General features: G+C 43.9%; 3 protein-coding genes across 3 annotated transcripts in view; 2 read left to right on the plus strand and 1 right to left on the minus strand.

The window, feature by feature from the left end:
- The window catches only part of LOC138952337 (cilia- and flagella-associated protein 61-like), a 203,828-nt gene that overhangs the window by 98,873 nt on the left and 80,449 nt on the right, over positions 1–24,506 (minus strand). The window lies entirely within an intron of this gene.
- LOC138952344 (adenosine receptor A2b-like) lies at positions 1,099–9,923 on the plus strand. The gene is made up of 2 exons (XM_070323993.1): positions 1,099–1,230; positions 5,463–9,923. Exon 2 carries the CDS (start codon positions 7,046–7,048, stop codon positions 8,078–8,080), a length of 1,035 nt encoding a protein of 344 aa, XP_070180094.1. The 5' UTR covers positions 1,099–1,230; positions 5,463–7,045; the 3' UTR covers positions 8,081–9,923.
- On the plus strand, positions 16,178–18,691 carry LOC138952342 (adenosine receptor A3-like). The gene has a single exon (XM_070323991.1). The coding sequence runs from the start codon at positions 16,388–16,390 to the stop codon at positions 17,927–17,929; it is 1,542 nt and encodes a 513-aa protein (XP_070180092.1). The 5' UTR covers positions 16,178–16,387; the 3' UTR covers positions 17,930–18,691.

A 24,506-nucleotide genomic window follows, 5' to 3' on the forward strand; every position in this document is an offset into this window, starting at 1 on the left:
TATAACATATTTATATGTTTTTGGAATCAGAAAATGATGAAGAATAAGATGAACGTAAATTTGGATCGTTTAAAAAAAATGTTGTTTTTTTTTTACAATTTTCAGATTTTTAATGACCAAAATCATTAATTAATTTTTAAGCCTCCAAGCTGAAATGCAATACCGAAGTCCGGCCTTCGTCGAAGATTGCTTGGCCAAAATTTCAATCAATTTGATTGAAAAATGAGGGTGTGACAGTGCCGCCTCAACTTTTACAAAAAGCCGGATATGACGTCATCAGACATTTATCGAAAAACTGAAAAAAACATCCGGGGATATCATACCCAGGAACTCTCATGTCAAATTTCATAAAGATCGATCCAGTAGTTTACTCTGAATCGCTCTACACACGCACACGCACACACACACAGACACACATACACCACGACCCTCGTCTCGATTCCCCCCTCTACGTTAAAACATTCAGTCAAAACTTGACTAAATGTAAAAACACCATAACAAACACTACGTCCTTGCTGAACTTCTAAGTGTGTCACGCTATACCAGCGACAGAAAAAAAAATCCCAGTGAATTCTTCGAGTGTGTTCCGTTCAGACTTGAAAGCTCAGCAGATAGGACGTCCGTATTTTATAATTCCAACATACATACACACATAATTTTGTTTTGGAGGTTACGTTGCTTCAACTGGAAATGTCCGTTTAACGCTTCGTGCGTGTGTGCATGCTTGCGTGCCTGCGTCTGTTTGTCTGTCTGTACACACATGCACACCATCAGAGGGAAACTGTGCTGTCTATTCCAGCTAACTCGGCGTAACCTTCTCGTCTGTAAAGTCTGTCCTTAATTGAGCGAAGTCGACTTCGCGAAGCTCACTTCACGAAGCTTCGTCCAAACTTTTTTCAGCACTGAGCATAGCTTCGCGAAGTCCAAGGGCATGCACTCTGCTCTCCACAGAGAATAGATTTATCTTTTCTTGTCTCGGCGTCTCCAGTTCTATGCGCATGTATGGCTGCTGGTGGTCTCGACTAGCGCGAGGTTTGCTTCCATTTTAGTACTTTACGCTACCAGGTGACGTCAGTTTAATTTGGGGTTCCTCAGACATAAACATCAGGAACAGACTAGACAGAATGGAAAGAAGAAGGTGAACCAAGAAGAAATACAGATCAACGATTCAAACTTTACTACTCACAAACCAAAACAAACGGACAGAGGAGCAAGGGAGGCCACTTAATCGTAAGGGAGATGTGTAATTGTAACACAAAGTTCTTTGTTCTATTTTGGCCAGTCAACATGATGTGCCCGTCGCGTGGACACTGGTATTTCGAGTGTGTTTCAATATGTCAAAGGGTCGCAGTATGAAATAATACAGATAGGGGGTTAGTTCTCGTTCCTAAGCCGATAAACACATCCTTCGTTTCGGTTTCGAGTGTGATTTTTACGTCCATCTTAAAGGCATAGTAAGCCTCCCGTAAACCATCACAGATACTGTCAGGCTTTTACACACAGTACAAACACCCTTCCATTATCTGTGATGGTTTACGGGAGGCTTACTGTGCATGTGCCTTTAAATCAAAAAGCACTCTTTTGACAAAAAGTACAACTTCGTCGCAGAGCACGTTTGGGAGAAGCCTAAAACATTATTCAACACTCCCCACCCCCTTAAAAAACAAAACTAAACAAGTCGCGTAAGGCGAAAATACAACATTTAGTCAAGCTGTCGAACTCACAGAATGAAACTGAACGCACTGCAATTTTTCAGCAAGACCGTATACTCGTAGCATCGTCCGTCCACCGCTTGTGGCAAAGGCAGTGAAATTGACAAGAAGAGCGGGGTAGTAGTTGCGCTGAGTAGGATAGCACGCTTTTCTGTACCTCTCTTCGTTTTAACTTTCTGAGCGTGTTTTTAATCCAAACATATCATATCTATATGTTTTTGGAATCAGGAACCGACAAGGAATAAGATGAAAGTGTTTTTAAATTGATTTGGAAAATTTAATTTTGATCATAATTTTTATATTTTTAATTTTCAGAGCTTGTTTTTAATCCAAATATAACATATTTATATGTTTTTGGAATCAGGAAATGATGAAGAATAAGATGAATGTAAATTTGGATCGTTTTCTTTTTTTTTACAATTTTCAGATTTTTAATGACCAAAGTCATTAATTAATTTTTAAACCACCAAGCTGAAATGCAATACCGAAGTCCGGCCTTCGTCGAAGATTGCTTGGCCAAAATTTCAATCAATTTGATTGAAAAATGAGGGTGTGACAGTGCCGCCTCAACTTTTACAAAAAGCCGGATATGACGTCATGAAAGACATTTATCGAAAAAAAGAAAAAAATGTCCGGGGATATCATTCCCAGGAACTCTCATGTCAAATTTCATAAAGATCGGTCCAGGAGTTTAGTCTGAATCGCTCTACGCACACACACGCACAGACAGACAGACAGACAGAGACACACACACACACACACACACACACACACATACACCACGACCCTCGTCTCGATTCCCCCTCTATGTTAAAACATTTAGTCAAAACTTGACTAAATGTAAAAAGAGCTCATCTGTGAAAGCGGCCGCTCCAGACAGGAGGGGGGGGGGGGGGGGGAGAGAGATTTATGGATGACAAGATGGCTATTGATCTCACACTCTCTGTGACACGAAGGTCAACACGAGTAGAAATTGATTGTCCCAAGGGAGCGGCCATGGGAGATGAGATTTGTTTTTCAAAAGCTTGATAGTCCAGCTGGATGGTGCAGAATCCCACTGTGCCAGTGAGAGCCGGTAAATTAATTCCGAGGGAATATTCCATTAAGATGCCGTGAAGTGATGAAAGCGTATGAGCGTAGGATTAAATTGAACTTTAAATAAACATATCACATGTATGTTAATATCAGTGAGGTATTAAACTTATCACAATGATTGATATATCGATGAAGTATTAGAATTAACCAAATACACTTTTGGCATAGGTTATAATACAAAAGACAATGGAACACGAGGTAGGAGAGAAAAAAGAATACAATCATATTAAAAACAAAAGCAATTGTTTGAATTTATAGTGAGCAGATATGTTTAAACAAAACGGAATGGGTGGCCGAGTGGTAACGCACTTGCGCTCAGAAGCGAGAGGTTGCGAGTTCGACCCTGGGCCAGGGCGTTAGCAATTTTCTCCCCCCCTTTCCTAACCTAGGTGGTGGGTTCAAGTGCTAGTCTTTCGGGTGAGACGAAAAACCGAGGTCCCTTCGTGTACACTACATTGGGGTGTGCACGTTAAAGATCCCACGATTGACAAAAGGGTCTTTCCTGGCAAAATTGTATAGGCACAGATAAAAATTTCCACCAACATACCCGTGTGACTTGGAATAATAGGCCGTGAAAAGTAGGATATGCGCCGAAATGGCTGCGATCTGCTGGCCGATGTGAATGCGTGATGTATTGTGTAAAAAAAAAATCCATCTCACACGGCATAAATAAATCCCTGCGCCTTGAATATGTGCACGATATAAATTGCCTAAAATAACATTAAAATAAAAAAATAAATCCCTGCACTTAGAACTGTACCCACGGAATACGCGCGATATAGGCTTTAAGCCTCATATTGATTGATTGATTGAATGATTGATTGATTGAAACAAAAAAGGACAAAACTAGAGGTAAATATACTAAGAATAAAAACTGACTAACTAACTGACTGCCAATTAAATAAAACTAACTAAATAAATAAAGAACTTCGTTAAATCAACTAATCAGTTAGTTTTATTCATTAAATAAATACATGAATAAATAAATGAATAAATAAATAAATAAATAGATAAATACACTAATAAATAATCATGTATTTTCTTCGTTCATGAGTTCGGTTGTTTTCTGAATCTAGATCTGCCGTGCACAAACGTTCATCACAAGCAAATTCCCAAGGTAAGTAACTCATACTTTGTCTAGCGACAAGAGTAGTTCCCCTTCTTGTCACTCAGTTTCTTCGACAACACTGACTGCAATCCGACGGTCAGTTTTCAACAATTATTTCATTTTATAAACAGATCACACGCAACCAAATGCACACATCTCATAAATTTAAAGATAAAGCGGTTTCATACACTATTTTCCCCAGAAAACTGAACTTCATACAGTAATTAAGTTTAACGTTGGAACACGGGTGCAAATGTTCGTCTGCTAGTCCCATTTGAGGAAAGAACATTATCCTAAGCGATACTAAAACATAAAAAGAACACACATTGTCATCATTTTCACGAGTTTTCATTCACAAACACCTGGTAAATAAATCTCATGTTCCCCATGCAATAACTCGAGGTGGTGAATGGGTTTGAGCTTTCATGTGAAACGTGGATTGTTAAAGTAAAAGCCAATCAGGCTGAATGTTTGATGTGTGGAACCATCGTGGCTTTGGATTTCAATTTGTGTTTCCGAGGACAACGATTGTAAGCATTCACTCTCAAAGACCCAATCAATGTTGATAATTACCGCGGCGACTCATGGTCAATTTGCAACTTATCTCTGTAATCGCAAAATCCACAACGAAAAGTCAAACACTAAAAAGAAAAGAAATATGCTCAACACTTACTGAATTCGCAGGTATGATCGCAGCTCTGTACATTTTCAGACTGGAAGAAAAGCGTCAACAAGCTACGTTTGACGTCACATACAAGTTTGACGTGTTATCTCGTGCTACTGTGACGATGCTTTGTGGCCCGGAGTTGGATTCTAAAAATTCGTCTCCCTGTGGGTTATTGTGCATTTTGTTGCACAACCAAAATGATGACAAAAACGATGTTTGGTAGCTTGTTGTCAGACCAGCACTTTGTTGTTGGTCCTCGGGGAGCATATCGCCTTTTGTTTCATATTTTTCAACCGCGGCCTTCGGCCTTGGTCGATAAAGATAAAACAAAAGACGATATGGTCCCCTTGGACCAACAAAAAAGCTGGTCTGTCAACAAGCCACCAAACATCTTATAATATCTGCCTTTACCGCCACAGCAGAATAACAGCATAATTATCTGTGTACTTGATTTTAGTCCAAAACAGGGAAACTGACAAGAAGTGTTAGCAGAATGGAATGATTTGCACGGAACTATACAACCGCGCATTAATCGATCGCCTGCGCAGGTTGACTGGTTGAGTGATTCGGATTCGATCAAACTTTCGCACAAAAACTCCTGTTTTCTTTGAATAACTGAAGAAAGGAGGAATAAAGAGGTTACACACCTCGTCTCAGTGATTATTACAAATAATGGTCTCAGTTCGCGGTCATGAAAAAGCTCGCTGAAGTTCGCATTTTTTCATGATCCGCTAACTTCGACCATTATTTTTAATAATCACTGAGACTCGGCATGTAACCTCTACCTGTGTACTTCTTATATTATTTGTGTGTAACTGTTTAATCATGAAAGCTTATTACACGCAACTTATTTTAATGTCTTCCATGGTTTTTGTTACAGATCCGGGAACCTTCCTCAAAATCAGTCGCCCCAAGTAATCCGAAGCAGCTGGATACCTTTCCAAGGAATCGATCTACAAAACGGTTGAAATCTGATCGGCCGTAACACACTGCCAGAATCAGCGGGGGTCGTCTCTCCTAATGACTATAACACGAAGTTCAGCCAAGTGTGAGCAGATCAGTTTACCACCAGCAAAACGCCACATACACAAACAAAAAACACCTTGTGTGTATCTCATCAACACAAGCTGCGCAGTTTTATTTTTATGCAAATAAAACATTAACGTGGGTTTGAGAAAACGCCCTTGAAAAAAAGAAAACCCAGAACGTTGCACTCACAAAACATTTGACTTGATTCATTGACGGGTTTGTGTGCACCGTACATACGCCTTCGTACGACCAGGTGCGCGGAAACCTGTCACGATCCGACAGTGGGGGGAGGTGGATACACGCGCACTGTATGGATTATCACTGATGAGATCGTCACACAAGGATCATGATCATGATCATTACACACAAAACGCGCCTTCAGCGAAAGCAGAAAGCAGACAGTGCGCGTTAAACACTGTGTGCAGAAGACGACTCAAGTTGGTGGAGTGCAACAAGTGGAATGGGGTATAAACACACCTGACCTCCCACATCTGCAGGTGTTTTGTCAACACCACAATCAGTAGTGAATAAGTGGCAACAACATTAACACAACATCTGATACAAGTGACAGCAACGCGAACACAATCTGAATGAATGGCCTTCAAACGTGCAAGTGTTCTGGTGTGAAGTAAGGGGTTACGACAAGAACTCTCCAGCCCGGCGCCAGTAAATGCCACCATTCCCCGATGTGAGCTACGTGACACAAGTTTAGGACCTTCCTTCTCACTTCAATGCCAGATGTAGCATAAATTACAGGGGACGATTTGAATACTCTGGGAATACCTGCAGTGCCCGCGGACAACGTCGTTTCTCTTCAATGTTCAGCAACAGTCTTCCGGCTGTAACTCTTCGTTATTTTGGTTGACGACTGCCATCAAGAAAACCGATAATAACAATCGTCACGCCGACGTGTCTGACAAATGCAGGAGCTTGATTTCAACGACTCAAGGCCAGTTCATTGACCCCAAGGTCAGTGTGTTCAAATCTCTTTTACTTCTATTCTACTTCAGCTTGCAATGAGCGAGTACGGTGGTATCTTATCTGTGAGTAGATGATGTCACACTGACTTGGTGGCTCGTGCTGAGAGCGATACGCTTTCTGAAGACGATATCCTGACTACGAGTGTGTGCTATTGTTAATTGCAATATTAACTTCAAACGTTCTCGCCTAGAATTAAAACTCAAGTTAGTGTTTCATGACTGCAACCATGCATGGTTCTGCCAATAATAAGAGGCCGCACCCGACCAAGCGTTATTGTGAAATGAACTTGAGCAGAGTGAAGAACATCTTACTGCGTACAGTTGGACCAGACTGAAAAAGAGTTGGGGGGTGTTCCCGTACAACTAAGCTGTACCTTGATGATGGCCACGCTCAAGCCCGGGTTCCTTCTCCACACTTGATCGAGCGAGCAGTGTGAGAGACGGAGCGCGAGGTATGAAGACCTGGACGACCCAGGACTACGTGTACGTGACGGCGGAGTGCCTGACGGGCGTGCTGGCCGTGCTGGGCAATGGCCTGGTGCTGATGGCCATCTACCGGACCCGCGCCCTCCGGACCGTCACCAACTGCTTCATCGCTAGCCTGGCCGCCGCCGACATGCTAGTGGGGGCCGTCATCCCACCCGCCGTCGTCCTGCCCTACCGCGGCTTACCCCACGAGTTCCATGGCTGCGTCTTCCTCAACACCGCCGTGGTGCTCATAACCAACATCTCCATCCTCAGCCTGCTGGCCGTGGCCATGGAGCGCTTCCTCGCCATCTCAGACCCTTTCCGCTACCAGCGCGTGCTGACCAAGAAGCGCGCGCTGCTCGTGGTGGCCTTGACCTGGGTGGTGGCCATCTTCATCGGCCTCATCCCCACCATGGGCTGGAACCTGGGCTCGGATGGCTTCGACCAGTGCTCCTTCACCGATGTGATCGACATGGACTACATGGTCTACCTCATCTTCTTCGGCGTCAACCTTCCGCCCCTGTTCTTCATGCTGATCATCTACCTCTACATCTTCCACATCATCCGCAAGCAGCAGAGCCGCATGGTGTCTCAGATGCCGGTGCTGTCACGTGACCAGCGACGCAGCGAGCGGCAGCAGAAGCGGAAGGTGAGGGGGACTAAGGGGCTGGCCTACATCATCATCCTATTCGCCGTCTGCTGGATGCCCGTGCACGTGTGTAACTGCATCACGCTGTTCGACATGGAGCACGCCCCGCCCCTCCCGGTGCTGCTGGCGGCCATCGTCCTGAGTCACGCCAACTCCTTCATCAACCCCTTTCTCTACGCCTTCAGCAACTCGAAGTTCAAGCGCGCCATGAAGCGCATCATCTTCTGCGGGAGCGTGCAACGCATCTACAGCAAGGACTCCAAAGGCGGGCGTCCACCAGGGCTATCAGAGGGTCCACAACGCTCCCGTCAACCATCATCGCCAACGGGGGCAGCACCGTCGTCAACGGCCACGAGTTGTTCAACAGCCTGACTATCCAGGGCGCCAAGTCGTCGGGCCAGGGCAACGGCGTGGTCAACGAGGCTTTCAACCAGGTGCCGGACGTGTCAGGGGAGGTGATGCCGGAGGTTTCTGTCCAAAGGCAAAAGTCACTGAGGTGGAGCGACGAGCCCTTGGATGATGTCTCCCTTTCCGAGGACGAGCACACGGCACTGGAACTGCTCGAGCACATCGAGGAGGAGGAGGAGAATGGTCCTCATCATGTCTCCGATCAGGTCTGGGTCATGCCCTCCTCGCGCTCTGTGGAGTTTCGCGCGCTCTCACAGGCACCTCCTCCTTCCTCACCGTCTCAGAAGCGGTACGAGGTGGCTCCTTCTTCGCAGCATCACGACGAAGATGTAAACCAAAACTTTTCGGATCAAAGCGTTTCCATGCCAGCGCTCGGGACCGGTGGTGTGATTCACTTTTCGGACGATGCCGACTGTGCTCATGACAATGTTGTCCAGGTAGAGCTGGAAGACGTCACAAACGACGCCACAGATGACATTACGAATGACATATTCACTGACATTGCAGACAATACAAATAACGTGAAAGCGGAGCTTACAAATCATGCGCACAATAACGTTACAAATGGTGGTAGTTCAACGGTAGGAAATGAGAGGACATTCCAAGCTGAACAAGGCCATACCGCGAACGATTCAGAGACATATCCATCTGAAACAGAAGGTGGTTCCTGTAAGCTCCTCACAGAGGGGCAGCACCAGAATGTGGAGTTTCCCTCCGACCTCAGTGCTGGCAGGTCTGAGTTAGGGATGGAGTCAGCACAGGGGGGAGGAGCAAGTAACGGACAAGAAACAGAGCTTGAGTCTGGGAACGAGTTCAGCTCCAAAACGATCGTGACTGTGCGTTTGTGATAACTCCTTAAAGCTCTACTCCTCTTACTCACTGCGACTCCGACAAAGACTAAATGAACGCGGAACAAAGAGACGTATGCATTTAGAGCGCTATTACGTGCCTAGGCCCTATGTTTCTCAGATCTTTATTAGCACTCTGTCTCATTTGACTACGACGGAAAACACAGACAAAGGTGATTTGCATCCAGGTACTGAAGACGTGGGATTTACTGTTCGGGACGGATTATGTTTATGGATACTGCAAATCCCAAAAAATGTTGAACTGTTCTGAACTTTCTGCTTGGAACGAATTGAAGTTTTGGACACTACAAATCCAGACAAAAACAAGAAGACATCAACTTTGAAGACAGTATAATATTTTGTTCTTGTCTCCTGTAGATATGCGAGTACCTGCATGCTGTGTGTATGTGCGCCAACGAGCGTCGGTGTGTGTTCTATCTCTCTGCCTGTCTGTCCGTCCGTCTTTCTCTGTGCGAATGACCGCGAACTCCCTGTCTCAATCATTGTTGTCATTGTTGTTAATTCATTCTCGCTCAACTGTAATCAATTGTTTTATATCATTCGTTTTTTCCAAATGTCAAGCGTTGTGACGTATTTATTGACTACTTTAACTATTGAAAACTGCATTCTTATGTTTCCTTCGTAAAAGCCGTTTCCATTGAATACCATTTGTACTGGGTTTTTTAAATATGCTAATCGAATGTCATTTTGAAGATGATCCAGTAAGGCCCCGTATGGCAGCATCTTGATTGTGGCAAAATGGCGAAACGCGTCCAAAATCACCATATACACTCACTAATTAACTGTGATGTACAGTGTGCACATTTCCCAACTTCAAACGTTTGTGGTTAGGAGAAAGTTTTAGGGTTGTGATGGCGTGACGTGTTCCCCCTTGTAAATCTAAAACTGAATCTCATCTACTCTCTCGCACAAAAAGAAACTCCGTTTTGTTTAGTTTACGCATGGAGGCTTCAGTGTTGTTTGTTCTTGAATCCGTGTGCGCTCGTGAATTTGTGTGCATGCTGATGTGTGTGTGTGTGTGTGTGTGTGTGTGTGTGTGTGTGTGTGTGTGTGTGTGTGTGTGTGTGTGTGTGTGTGTGTGTTTGTGAGATAATTATACGCGCGCAAGAGAGTGAGAGAGTTTTAGGTGTACACATAAAGGTATTCCTGTAATTATTCTGTGCATTTAAACGGAGAATGACAGGAGATGCGCAATAACTTGTTTTGATTATTTCTAAAGGAGCGCGTGTTGTCTCCTTCGAGCGCTAACTTCGAGAGTCCCACATCATCTCATCCCTCGGCACAACTTGCCCCGATGGAATTAACATCCGCCGTTAATATCATTCATTCCAACCTTCATCTCCCGCTGCTCCACTCACATTAATTTGTGTGTGTGCGCGCGACGCTATCAGCTGACTGCAAATTGACCAAAGAAGGACGATAATAAAATCAACCTGCGAATTATTTTCCCCTTACACCTTTACACCTTCCTTGGTTTAAACAACATTTTATTCAGAATTTCTTCGCATGAACAGTTCGAAACACACAGCTAAGACACGCACTCAAGCAAATGCTTATATCACGTGACCAGAACAATACTAAATTACACACATTTTCGTAATGGTGGACATAACAACAATAAACCAGAAGAACAAATTGAAAGAATGGGGATGGGGAGCTAAATAAGAACAAAAGAATCTACAGAAGATAAAAAAGAAAAGGGAGGTGGAGGGGGAAGAAAGTACTAACAACCACAAGGAGAGACAAGGACGAAAGCGCATAGGAAGAGAGCATCGAGTCTAAGACATGCAACATGTAAATTCAAGTAAATGTAACAATTTTTTATGGAAGGCAGTAATTCGTTAACATATAAAATACGAGACAAACGATTATAAAAAACGCTCGCGCTGGACCCGAGTACTCTTCAGACTGGCTCGCTCCCCCAGTATGAACGTTTTTGTCTTGTGCACGTTTAAGACCAAGTGATTGATCTGTGTGAATTACAGGCATTGCTATATAAATACATTGCATGCGAGCCGAGGATGTGCGTGGTGACTGGCCTTTCTCTTTTATTTGATCACAGTGAAAATGCACACACACATTCACACACACACACACTCTCTCTCCCTCACTCTCTTCCTCTCTCTCTCTTTCTTACACACACACACACACACACACACACACACACACACACACACACACACACACGAGTACAGACTCATGCACGCACACACACAGGGCCGGACCAAGTTCGTTTGAAGGGGGGGGGGGGGTTTCAACTGAAGGCAGGGGTCCAAAGTCCACATTTTTTTTCTCTCTGAGAGGTACATTGGATGGCCAGGGGGGATGGGGGGGGGGTCCGGAACCCCAGGAACCCCCCCCCCCCCAGATCCGGCCTTGCACACACACACACACCCACACACACACACACACACACACACACACACACACGAGTACAGACTCATGCACGCACACACACACACACAGAGGGCCGGACCAAGTTCGTTTGAGGGGGGGGGGGGGGGGGGTTCCAACTGAAGGCAGGGGTCCAAAGTCCACATCTTGTTTTCTCTGAGAGGTACATTGGATGGCCAGGGGGGGGGGGTTCCGGAACCCCAGGAACCCCCCCCCCCCCCAGATCCGGCCCTGCACACACACACATAAAAACACTCACACACACACAAACACACACACACACAAACAGTAACACTAACACATGTGCACAAAATGAACACACACACACACCGCGCGAGAGAAAAAGACGTCAAAGACTTTTGACCGTGACGTAATCTTTTTATGACGCTATATTTCTCGTCAATGTGTGACGAGTTCGGCTGTTCTATCGGCTGGCTCCGCGAATTCCTCCCACCGCCAAGATTCGTTTTTGTGGATTTTTCGCATTTAGGTCCCAGGTAACATTATGACGTTTTAATACGATCAATCGGACCTATTATCAAGTTAGTGTATCAACTTTTGAACGAACTGCCCAGTAGTTTCCCAGCAATCAGCTGTTAAGTGGAGAAAGAAAGACAGACAGACAGACAGACACACAATTAAAGTCTGCTGAGCCCTTGTACTAGCGTACTCGGGGATAAGCATTACTTATACGCTGCTTATGTAATCAAATACGATAACACAGGCAGTGTGGAGGTACACATACGCCTGTCCACACACATACACTATCAATGCGTGAACACATCCATCAAATCAGTCGACCAGATTTAACAACAAGAAGGGCAAAGCCCATACGACTCATATGCTTGACCTTGACCTGTACGTGACCTTGACCTTCAGGGTCAAGGTCAAATAACTAAACCTAGCAATGACATCATACACTAAGAACTGCTTTACACATTTTTCCTACCAAAATACATGTGACCTTGACCCAAGGTCAAGGTCATCCAAGGTCATGCAACACAAAGCTGTTAATTCAAGACATAGGAAGTACAATGGTGCTTATTGGCTCTTTCTACCATGAGATATGGTCACTTTTAGTGGTTCACTACCTTATTTTGGTCACATTTCATAAGGGTCAAAGTGACCTTGACCTTGATCATATGTGACCAAATGTGTCTCATGATGAAAGCATAACATGTGCCCCACATAATTTTTAAGTTTGAAACAGTTATCTTCCATAGTTCAGGGTCATGGTCACTTCAAAATATGTATACAATCCAACTTTGAAGAGCTCCTGTGACCTTGACCTTGAAGCAAGGTAAACCAAACTGGTATCAAAAGATGAGGCTTACTTTGCCCTATATATCATATATAGGTGAGGTATTCAATCTCAAAAACTTCAGAGAAAATGGGAAAAATGTGAAAAATAGCTGTTTTTTAGACAACATTTATGGCCCCTGCGACCTTGACCTTGAAGCAAGGTCAAGATGCTATGTATGTTTTTTGGGGCCTTGTCATCATACACCATCTTGCCAAATTTGGTACTGATAGACTGAATAGTGTCCAAGAAATATCCAACGTTAAAGTTTTCCGGACGGACGTCCGGACGGGGGGGGGGGGGGGGGGGGGGGGGGGGGGGGGGGGACGGACGGACGGACGGACGGACGACTCGGGTGAGTACATAGACTCACTTTTGCTTCGCATGTGAGTCAATAAACGATTGAACAGACTCAAATATCAATATGTTATTACGAACAGAATATTGCTCGCTACCTTTTAATAATATTTCCACGCGTCTGAAGTGAACAGGCAACGAATTTATTGTTGTCAGACGAGCATCTGCATACAAAGTGCAGTTTAATAAATAATGTTCGGCTGTTTCATTTGGATCACCGCAAACACACTGTGCGTTATCTTTTACTTCCCTTCTTTGTTATCGTTGGTTTCATGGCTGACGAATAGTTGTTACTTACGTTCACATGCAGCTATCGAAGCACGTTCAGCAAACCAAATTATAAGACATTATACATAAGATATCTGGGGCCAGTTTCATAAGATTGCAGTGAACCGACTGACAGTCGATCGACTGCCCAGTCGATGGACTGCGGTTGATCGCCGTGTCACCGAAAAGCGCGTTTCATGAGCGAATCACCGTCACCCGCGGACAACCGCAGTCTACCGACTGTACAGTAATCCGAATGGCCAAGTCGAGGGCTAAATTTAGCAACATTACCACTTCCGTTTGCTCATTCGCACGTGGAAATGGCCGATTTCAAAGAAAAACATAGTCTCGGCCCGCTCAAAATAACAATGACCGAGACTTTCAGTAATTCCTTCGCGTGACGTCTAACCCTCTTACGCCATAATGTGACGTCTTCAAGACATAACCCTGACTTGTCTCCTGGATTACTGCGTCATGATAGATACATTTCGAAGAACAATCACAAGGTTTGGCTCACAATCCAAAAAAGTGTGAGCATTCTGCCATTGACTGTGCGGATAATTACATTTATTTTCGGTTTACCGCAGTAAGCCGAACACAGTGTTGGGGGGAGAGCATCACCGTGTTTGGCCGACTTCCGGTGAGACGACCCTCAGTCGGCCGACTGAAATTTTGTTCGTAAAACCCGATAACGTCGGATTACTGTTGTTCTCTCGGACAACTGCAGTTGGTCGACTGTGTTTCTGGCTTATGAAACTGGCCCAAGGGTGCTCTTCTGTCATCTGCTCTTCATACTTCATTACTTTGCACGTAAAGCAAACCCTAAATATTACATAAACGAAAAGTAACAGCTGTTCCGAAGTTCGTCAGCCATGAAACTAACGGCAACAAAGAAGGGAAGTAAGCCTTGAAGGGTTTACGGGAGTTGTCTGCCCCATGATCCAAAGCAAGTTCCGGTTATAACCATCAGAAAACAATAAATTGTGCGTTCTTACGACCATTGAGGTCTGCACTCTGTTAATGACTTTGTTATTATCCTTCTCTTCAAGACTCTCTGTCTAATAAGTCGAGCTAAAATGGGCTACGTTCAGCCTGTGTACATTTCCTTCTGTGATGCGACTATTGGATGACGTCATCGAACCTTCGTTGCCTAGGCTAATTTGAATGAAAGCTCGCGCCATCTTGTTAGCGTAGGTGACCAAAATGGGTCACAGGGTCCTGCAAGTCGTGAACCATTGTTCTTCTGCTACCCAAATCATGAGTCAGAAAGGAAATATTACGTCATTAGTTGACGACCAATTGCGTCATCAAACAACAATCGAATTACGTTTGCACGTAGATCGCTTCTTGTTTCTAAAGCGAGAAAACTAAAAAGAAAACAGAACAAAGATTTGTCTGGGAAGTGCAATAGTTTTGTGTATTGATCACAGAAAAACGACTTCAGAAGTACTTGTGAAGAAAAATAGGCATGACTTCAGCATAACAGTGCGGTTAATGAGACAGTCACCAGCTTCACTTTCTGTCATTCATGCTGAAACTTTTCTGCAACAGAATAACGCTTTCGAGTTGTAAAAAGCTCATTCAAAGGGTTAACAAGGCTGTTCATACTCCACAGCTTCCTACGACTGACTGCGTCGTGAGTTAACTTGTGCGCGGCGTACGTATCTCGGGAATCAGTCTGCAATTTCTTCTAGCGAAAACGTTTAAGACCTGGAAAGCAATTGTTAACAGACTTCACGCGGAACATGCAAGTCAAGCTACGTTGAGAATGCAAGATCAGATCTGGGATGGGATAAGATGGGCAACAGAGTACAAACTACAATACGACATGTTTTGAAAACACCATCAATATAATCACGCCTGCCTGACCGTGCCATGAGAAGACCTGAAAAAGAATATACCACAGACAAAATCAGGGCCAGACTGTCACAAATGAACATCTATGGAAACACACCACGTTGCTCCAAATAACTGCTTACGAGCTTGATTCCATCGGGACCGTACAAGAGGTATGAACGCTTCAGTCAGTTTCACTTCTGAAAGTTTCAAAGTAAGCTTCGCACCCGTACAAGAGGCGGGAGCGAATTAATGCCCGCACTACTTCTGTGACACACTTGCGTCCTCTGGCCCAGGATTGGGACGCCAGGTACCTAGGCTCACTAGTCGCCAAACTGTACATATTTTTTTATTACCACGGCCTTCAAGGCTTACATCTTAATCCTTTTATTTTTAAAAAGTTTTGAGATTTATTGTTCGTGTTCCTCTTACTTGCTCATCTATTTGCTTTTATTGGTGATCCTGAAAGGTTCCACCTTTTAACTCGTTTTGAATAAAAAATCATTTTACAAACCCGTTATTCAAGATATAGAATACAGATTTATAATTCTTACCAAGAAACATCTTAACTACTTTTCATTTTAACGAATTCCACAGAGGATTATCATTTAAACCCCACCCCCTGCCCTCCTCTCCTTATTTTTTTATTTTTATGTTTTTTTTGGTTTTTTTTAAGCGGACAAACACTCAAGTCCTTAATGGCTTAAAACCGTAGGACTTTTAATATTGATTTTAAGTAAGTCAGTTTCACACTTAAAGGTTAAAGGCACAATCATTCACGTGAGCTGGCCAGGCTTTTACATCGAAAAGAACAGCCTTTCACTTGGTCATTTACCTATAATCAAAAGCGTTGGTACTCTGTGCAGAGTTGGATTTTTTTTAATGAATTAATGTTGTATTTTGTAAAGAAAATAATTAATTTTAAAAAAACAATCACATCAGCAAGCAGTCAGGCAGCTTAATTTTGGTATGCGACCAAGTGGAGGGTTTGTCTTACCCCATGTAAAATCTTGGCCAGATCTGAGACGGTGGGTCAAATTGTTCACACTGGAAGGAATGTGCCTTTAGTCACAACAAACCTTTAGCTTGATTCGCTGTCTATAACATCTGTTCGACAGATCAGGAGGTGACATGTACGCTTCACCGTCAGTTTGCTGCTTACAGATTAACACACAACAGCCAAGAGCTTGATTAATTGTGTGCCTGATCCTAATATTACCATCTGCTCACAGCTGCAAATCTTCAAGCATGAACGCTTCATCGTCAGCGTTAAACTTGTTGGTAAGCAGCAAAACCTCTGAAACCAAACAATTGCATACGCAAGACGACCACCACGCGGTCATCGTCGTGTACTTGGTGTTTGAGTGTCTGATCGGCGTCACGTCCGTGTGCACCAACTCCATGGTGCTGCTGGCCATGACGAAGGAGCGCAAGCTGCGCACCATCACCAACTGCTTCGTGGGCAGCCTGGCCGCCGCCGACGTGCTGGTGGGGATCGTGAGCATTCCCGTAGCCATACTGACCGCGAAGGGCCTGCCCAATAACTTCACGCTGTGCGTGCTGATGAACAGCATCAGCAAGCTGTTGACCCTCATCTCCGTGCTTAATCTGCTGAGTGTAGCCCTCGATCGCTTCTGCGCCATCCGCGTACCCTTCCACTACCGCAACGTTATGTCGGTTGCCCGGGCACGCCGCCTGGTGGGCATCATATGGCTTTTCGCCATCTTCATCGGGCTCATTCCGCTCTTCGGCTGGAACAACAGGGAGCACACCTTCAAGTACTGCAGCTTCCACAAAGTCATTTCCCTGGAGTACATGGTCTACCTGATTCTTTTCGTCATCACGCTGCCCTCCTTCATCGTAATGGTCCTCTGCTACGTGTACATCTTCCGTGTGGTGCGCTCAACCAAGCAAGCCATGCTTAAACTGATGGTGCGGCATGGCAGGGAGATAACCAGGCTGACCATCAAGAATAACATGCGCGGAGACAAGGGCATCTTGATGGTCATTATCCTCTTCGTGATCTGCTGGATGCCCTTCCATGTTGTCAACTGCCTGCTGCTGTGGGGCGGGTCTCATAGCGTGCCGCTCGGCGTCTACTTTGTAAGCATCGCCCTCAGCCACTGCAACTCCTTCGTTAACCCTTTCCTCTTCGCCTTCGGCAACAGCCAGTTCAAAGTGACAATCAAGAGCATACTGTGCGGCGCTAGCACCATAATTGAGTCGAAGGAGGTAGACAGAGTGCTAGAGCAATACGGTGGCGAGGCTGGGGGCGAGGCTGAGGGCATGATACCCTGCACGAAACACCTGATGGTGCTGGGTGTTTCCATAATTCTCACATCCAACAGCTCGGAGAGTGTGGCGTTTTTTGAGGGCGTGGCGGAGGACATTCGCCAGCATCCATTCTCAGGCCCCACCCGAGATCACAAGCGAACGACGTCCTCGATTTGGGAGCCGCATTCTTCGTTCAAAAATACCAGCCACTCCACAACTCGCCACCTCCACCCCGACAACAAGGAGTTTCTGACGGTTTCTATGACCGTAGCGCGGGATATCCGCGAGCGTACATCCTCAGCATCAACCTTAGAACTCAAGCCGATGACGTCCTTTGTGAAACAGCCACCGTCGCTCACCAACACCAGCCCCTCCACAACCCTACACCTCACCCCCAACAGCACCGAGAGTGTGGCTGTTTCTGAGGACGTCGCGGTGAGAATCCACCATCATCCATCCTCAGAACCCAACCGAAAATGCAATTCGACGACGTCCATAATATCATCGCCACTGTAGCTCAACACCACCAACCACTCCATAACCCGACACCTCACCTCCAACGGCACGGAGATTCTGGCGGTTTCTGAGACCGTAGCGCAAGATATCCGCGAGCATCCATCATCAGGATCCACACCAAAACACAAGCCGACGACGTCCATAGCATCGCCGCCACCGTTGCTCAACAACACCGGCCGCTCCACAACCATCGTGGCTGCCGTCGTCAGCGTGCCCAACGACGTTGTAATGCGTAATACTTTCCATTTTAAATCCACAAATGAATCTTGTGAGACTGTGAGCTGAAGTGGGTTTTTAAATTAATGTGTGTGTGTGTGTGTGTGTGTGTGTGTGTGTGTGTGTGTGTGTGTGTGTGAGTGTGTGAGTGTGTGTGTGTGTGTGTGTGTGTGTGTGTGTGTGTACAAATGACGCATTTTTCTCGTGAATATCAGAACATCTCTATGTTGTTGCGGCCAAGTTGGGGAGACGCAGATTTCTCAAAGGCCCGCAAATTGTGTCAATCTTCACGTGCGACTCAGATATGTCTGTTTGTTGTGTTTTTTTCTTTTGAAGACCTAGTTTGGTGTATTTTATTGTGTTAAAATGTATAAATAAATTGTAAAAAGAACAATAACGTCTTTCTCCGTTTAGATGTTTTTCTATTCCCTGAAGTTCTCCTGCCCCTCTTCCCATACCGCTCTTCTTTATCTGCCTGTCGGTTGGAGTGTGAGCGAGCAAGGTCTTCTTTGTTATTTTTGTTCCACAGATATCTTCTTGATTAGTTTTCATCTCTCTCTCTTTCTCCCTCAATTTTCCCCACATCTCCCCCCCCCTCTCTCTCTCTCTCTCTCTCTCTCTCTCTCTCTCTCTCTCTCTCTCTCTCTCTCTCTCTCTCTCTCTCTCTCTCTCTCTGAAGTGTGCGTGTGTGTGTGTTTTGGGGAAAGAGAGAGAAAGATGAGAGGTTTTTGATTGTCAATTAGTAGAGATATATGACCTGTATCAGTGATCCCCACACCCCACCCCCATATACTTGGAGAGGACAGCACGTTTCGCCCTGCAGTCCGGACTGACGATCTAACAGCGAACGACAAGAAGAAAGAAACCAGTTGTCGATGTCGGTGTAGGTTCGACTCCTAGGTTCGGCGAGGGATCTATTATTTCCCAGAGTCAACTCTGTGAAGACTCCCATCGGTGTCCGAAAACTCCCATGGGCACGCATGCGCACAATAAAGATCCCATGTTCACAGCGAAATGGGTAGCGTCGTACTGTATGGCAGCTCGCTTTCCCAAATGAGAAAGCAGCCCGAATTTCCATGTAACCTCACAGGACAATATGATACCAATACAAAGTTCTTCGTCGGAATGTGATCCCGTGTGTGCTCTTGCTGAATTTAATTGTACACAATGGCTGTGCAGTGTCAGTGATGAACTTTCTCGACACATCCAGAATAGTTGTGACCTGTGGAATCGTCTCAGGAGATTGTCCATAGCATGGTTGTGAATGTCCAACAAGATTTCATGAAAGAATGGTGTTTCCTTGACAAGCTGCAACAACGAAATGAGCGCTTCTGGGGTGATAACACGAGACAACTCCTGTGATCTTGTCGCGAGGTGGCGCCAGTTACCAGCCGAAAGAAAGAAGGGGCATAACCTCACCAGAACCGACCATTGTCTGTTTACCGTATAAAATGCACGACTTACACACGAACTGTTACCAAACCGATATGCTATTTGGGACCAATGCAATGGTTTTTTTTCCTTTCTCGTGTGATCTTGCCGCGAGGTGGCGCCAGTTACCATCCGAAAGAAAGAGGGGGCATAACCTCACCAGAACCGACCATTGATATTCAAAAGGCACAGTCCTTCCACTGTGAACAATCTCGCTCACCTTCCCAGATCTGCCCAGGCTTTTACATGGATATCAGGACATCCCTCCACTGGGACACATACCAACATTCAACAGCCTGCCTGCTTTCTCTGCAGAGTTTGATTTTTATGAGAAATAATTTCCCTAAAAACCAACACTGTTGGCCACTTTCGAATCGGACTTATCATGACATACGAAATATCGTTTTGCTTTGAAGCAAAGAGTAAGAGAGCGGGTGAATGAAAGAAAAAAACAAATATAACTGATTTCGTCCTGTATTACCCTGGGAACATTCTTGTAGCTTTCTTTCGTCTAGCCACAATACGTGCTCAGTGTGAACGCTGTGTTTACAAACATAGGGGAAGGGCTCCTAATATGGACCACTTTTTACAGTCAAGTTTTGACTAAATGTTTTAACGTAGGGGGGGAATCGAGACGAGGGTGTGGTGTATGTGTGTGTGTGTGTGTGTGTGTGTGTGTGTGTGTGTGTGTGTGTGTGCGTGTGTGTGTGTGTGTAGAGCGATTCAGACTAAACTACTGGGCCGATCTTTGTGAAATTTGACATGAGAGTTCCTGGGTATGATATCCCCGGACGTTTTTTTCCTTTTTTCGATAAATACCTTTGATGACGTCATATCCGGCTTTTTGTAAAAGTTGAGGCGGCACTGTCACACCCTCATTTTTCAATAAAATTGATTGAAATTTTGGCAAAGCAATCTTCGACGAAGGCCGGGGTTTGGTATTGCATTTCAGCTTGGTGGCTTAAAAACTAATGAGTGAGTTTGGTCATTAAAAATCGGAAACTTGTAATTAAAATTATTTTTTTTATTAAACGATCTAAAAACAATTTCATCTTATTCTTCGTCATTTTCTGATTCCAAAAACATATACATATGTTATATTTGGATATATATTAAAAACAATCTCTGAAAATTAAAAATATAAAAATTATGATCAAAATTAAATTTCCGAAATCGATTTAAAAACTATTTCATCTTATTCCTTGTCGGTTCCTGATTCCAAAAACATATATAGATATGATATGTTTGGATTAAAAACACGCTCAGAAAGTTAAAACGAAGAGAGGTACAGTAAAGCGTGCTATGAAGCACAGCGTAACCGCTGCCGCGCCAAACAGGCTCGTCACTTTCACTGCGTTTTGCACTCGCGGCGGACTACGTTCAGTTTCATTCTGTGAGTTCCACAGCTTGACTAAATGTAGTAATTTCGCCTTACGCGACTTGTTGTTTCATGCTGATAACTAGCTTGTTTTCTTGCGAAGAAGTTTCATTTTGTGTTTGGTAGTCCTTCTCTCTTAGATTAACCCTTAGGCCTAATTAGAGTGAAATAGCTTTGATAGACATTCAGCAAAAATTAAATACAGAAAAAAATCACAAATGGTCCATATTAGGAGCCTGGGCGCCTAATATGGACCAGTGAAGCGGCCTTCACGAATCACTGTAAAAAGCCCCATATACTTCAAAATAACATGATACAACTTAGTGTACAAGTCAGACTAATTAAAATATGCTCTAGATTTATCTGTTTCGGGTTGATGAGAGCATTATTTGAAGCACAACAGGAAACTAAAGAAGCTTATCAAAAACAGAGTGAAAATAAGTGAAATTATCAACTTCCACGAAAAGAAGACTTTTTGTTACATTTTATTTAAATCTCGAGGGCTGAAAATAGCCTTTAGCTTTTATTTTCTTCGATTTGTTGAAGGTGGTCCATATTAGGGGACTCGCACATACTTTGAGATTTTGCTATTATTTTTTGTTTGCAGTAGAAACTCGGGGTCAACACTGCTAAAATGAGGTCTTAGATGTCATATATAGCAATTTTTGTGTGATAAAAGCTTTGGCTGTGGACAGAAACGAGTCCGCTTTAGGCGACAAACGCTGCCAGAAGTCAAAAAGAGAGAAAAAGCCAAACGGTTTTGAGATTTCTGTTTCTGCGAGTGGTTATCGACAATTGTAATTCAATCGAGTTTGCGTTTTAATGAAACAGATCCTGTGATTGGTCAGAATGCCCCAACTCATTAAAAATTACCGGTCACTAATTGTCGATAGTCACTCGCTAAAAAATCCATTAACAACCTGCTGGCGAGGCGCATTGATACAGCCTCAACTAGTCTCGGTTAGCTTTGAGGGTCATTTTACAAGTAGGAAATATGAAGTACCAGCGAAATACCGAGACCATAAGGTATGCGAAGTGATGACGTCGGATACGTGACGTAGGTTGATGCATGAATTCTTTCGGACTACGTCAGTCAATTCCAAAGATCGCTTTTGTGATGAAAAGAATTTGTTTTCAGTTTGCTGTCCAGAAACTCGTCAAAAAAGAAGGGAAAATGTGTGTGAAACAAAACAAAACAGGAGGAGAGTGATACGATAGGAATACAGAGACATATTTCTTGGGACTTGACCCTTGCAGGTAGGTGGACTGAAAGTAGTGTGTGAACAGAACAGAACCAATTCTGTCTGTTTACCATCGCATGAAAGCAGGAAAGAGATCGTCGTCAGATTGAATTACAATAACATTAACACGCTTCCATTTGAAACTTCTCGGTCTTCATCGTGGATTGACGCCCTCCCAAAGTCTAATTGAAGCCCTCCGTCGCTTCGCTCCGTCGGGCTTCAATTAGCTTTTGTCGGGCGTCAATCCCCGATGATAGGGAGGCCCACAGAGAAAATCCAAAATGGCGGCCACAGCCGTGATTTTTTTTTTACTTTTCTATGAAGATTTAAAAGGCTAAATAAATATTTTGAAAACGTCAAACAACTTGCAAGGGTTTCTCCAGTTGTTGTTATTTTGAATGATTGTTGGTATGTGAACGTGCTGTTTTTGGTTCATGAGTAAAACAAGTCCCGAACTTGCCCCAAAACGCTATCTCCCGCTTCGGACTTAGCCGCAAACGCGGTGTACAGGGAAAAAGCTATTTGACGTCGCGGCAAGCGAAACACTCGAAATCGTCACCCAAGTTCCAAGAGCGCGCGAAGAAAAACTATTTAAAGTACAATACTGAAATTTAGTGTGGCATAAGATCAACCCTTTGTTATGATGTATGTGAAAGAGCGACTTATCAACATTTTATTAACGTCTTAAAAAAGGGTGGGTTCTGAACACAGTGTTTTACTTTTTACACAGATGTTTCTGGAAATCGCCCATTCCTGTCAATAATGTTAAAAGGCCAATCTACCAGGACAATGTCTTATCTAATCAATGTGTGCAATACTTTAACCGGGCCAACCGATTGAAGTGAAGCAATATTTCAACTTTTGCGCCGTCCAAGGCCGAATCGCGTATGTTCTGAGATCTCGCAAGGAAAAAGTATTAGATGCAGTTTACTGACATTTTGCATACCATCAGATCAATCCTTTGTAATTATGTATTCCGCTGAGCGACTCATAATTACTATTAACATGTTGTGAATATAGTTGATTCTGAACACAGTGTTTTTGTTTTGACACAGGCGTTTTTGGAAATCGCCCATTTCTCTCAGTAATCTTAAAAGGCTAATCTACAAGAAGAACATCTTTTCTCATCAATACGGGCTATACTTTGACCGGGCCGATCGATTGAAGTGAAGCGATTATCCAACGGTTGCGCCGCCGAAGGCTGAATCTAGTCATTTACAGAGTGATATGTTATTTGCATGACGCCGCGGCAAGCTGAAACACTCGAAATTATCGCTCCAGTTCCAAAGACTCGCAAAGGAAAGATATTCTAACCAGATTCGTGTAATTTTGCGTGCGATACAATCAACTTTCTGTTATTATATGTTTAAAAGAGCAACTTACACAAATATCATTACGTTGTTGAAAGGGTTAATTCTGAACACAGTGTTTTCTTTTAAACACAGGCGTTTTAGGAAGTCGCTCGATCTTTCTTCTCATTGATCTCAAGAGATACATCTACCAGTAAGTTCAATAACATTTTTCTAATCAGTATGTGCTTTGGCTTGACCTTGACAAGCGATTGAAGTGAAAAACCAAAAGCTGATCAACTCTCGCAGTCATGCAAAAGCTGAATCAGTTTGTTACGCAGTGTTCAGTATCAGAGTATGCACAGTGAAAAACTTGACGTCGCGACAAGCCGAAATTCGAAATTATCGCTTATTTTCCACGAGCTCGCAAAGAAAACTTATTTAAAACAGAAAAATATATTGTGTAGTGAAAGATCTCTGCAACAGATCTATCCGGAAGTCTGTTCTCATACTGATGTAAATGTGTTTGACTTTGCCTTGCGATTGAATTAAAACGCTTTTCAACTGTTTCACCGCCGAAGGCTAAATCAAGGCATGCCGTGAAAATGTCACATGCAAATACGTTACAATTTTAGGTTTTTCAACTCCCCACCAAAGTTAGATCAACGAACTAGCAACATCTTTAATTAAAAAAAATAACCGAGCCTTCCGGCTGTGGAAAGGATATTATGTGTTAAAATGTTCGGTTAATCGGCCACCACGAAAACTTTGCACATCGGCTAAACGGCCACCTCACACTTTCACGTTTTTGTGAGTGGTTCCATGATCATTACTCACATGACAGCACAAAGGTCTGCCAGTGAGTTTACTGAGTTTACACACTGTGATCGAAACAACTGACAGTCAAACACTGACTTGCTTGTGCCGAAAGCCTCTTTGCACAAACCATGGCGACGAAAAGGAAAGATTACAGCGTCTTGGAAAAACTTGAATTCTTGGACAAAGTGAAAGGATATCCGCCT

The sequence above is a fragment of the Littorina saxatilis genome, linkage group LG17 (genome assembly GCF_037325665.1).
Source record: "Littorina saxatilis isolate snail1 linkage group LG17, US_GU_Lsax_2.0, whole genome shotgun sequence".
In the NCBI taxonomy this organism is placed as follows: Eukaryota; Metazoa; Mollusca; class Gastropoda; order Littorinimorpha; family Littorinidae; genus Littorina; species Littorina saxatilis.

Bases quoted from the DNA above. Each gene is read 5' to 3' on its own strand.
- LOC138952344 (XM_070323993.1), top strand. From the start codon at position 7,046: ATGAAGACCTGGACGACCCAGGACTACGTGTACGTGACGGCGGAGTGC.
- LOC138952342 (XM_070323991.1), top strand. From the start codon at position 16,388: ATGAACGCTTCATCGTCAGCGTTAAACTTGTTGGTAAGCAGCAAAACC.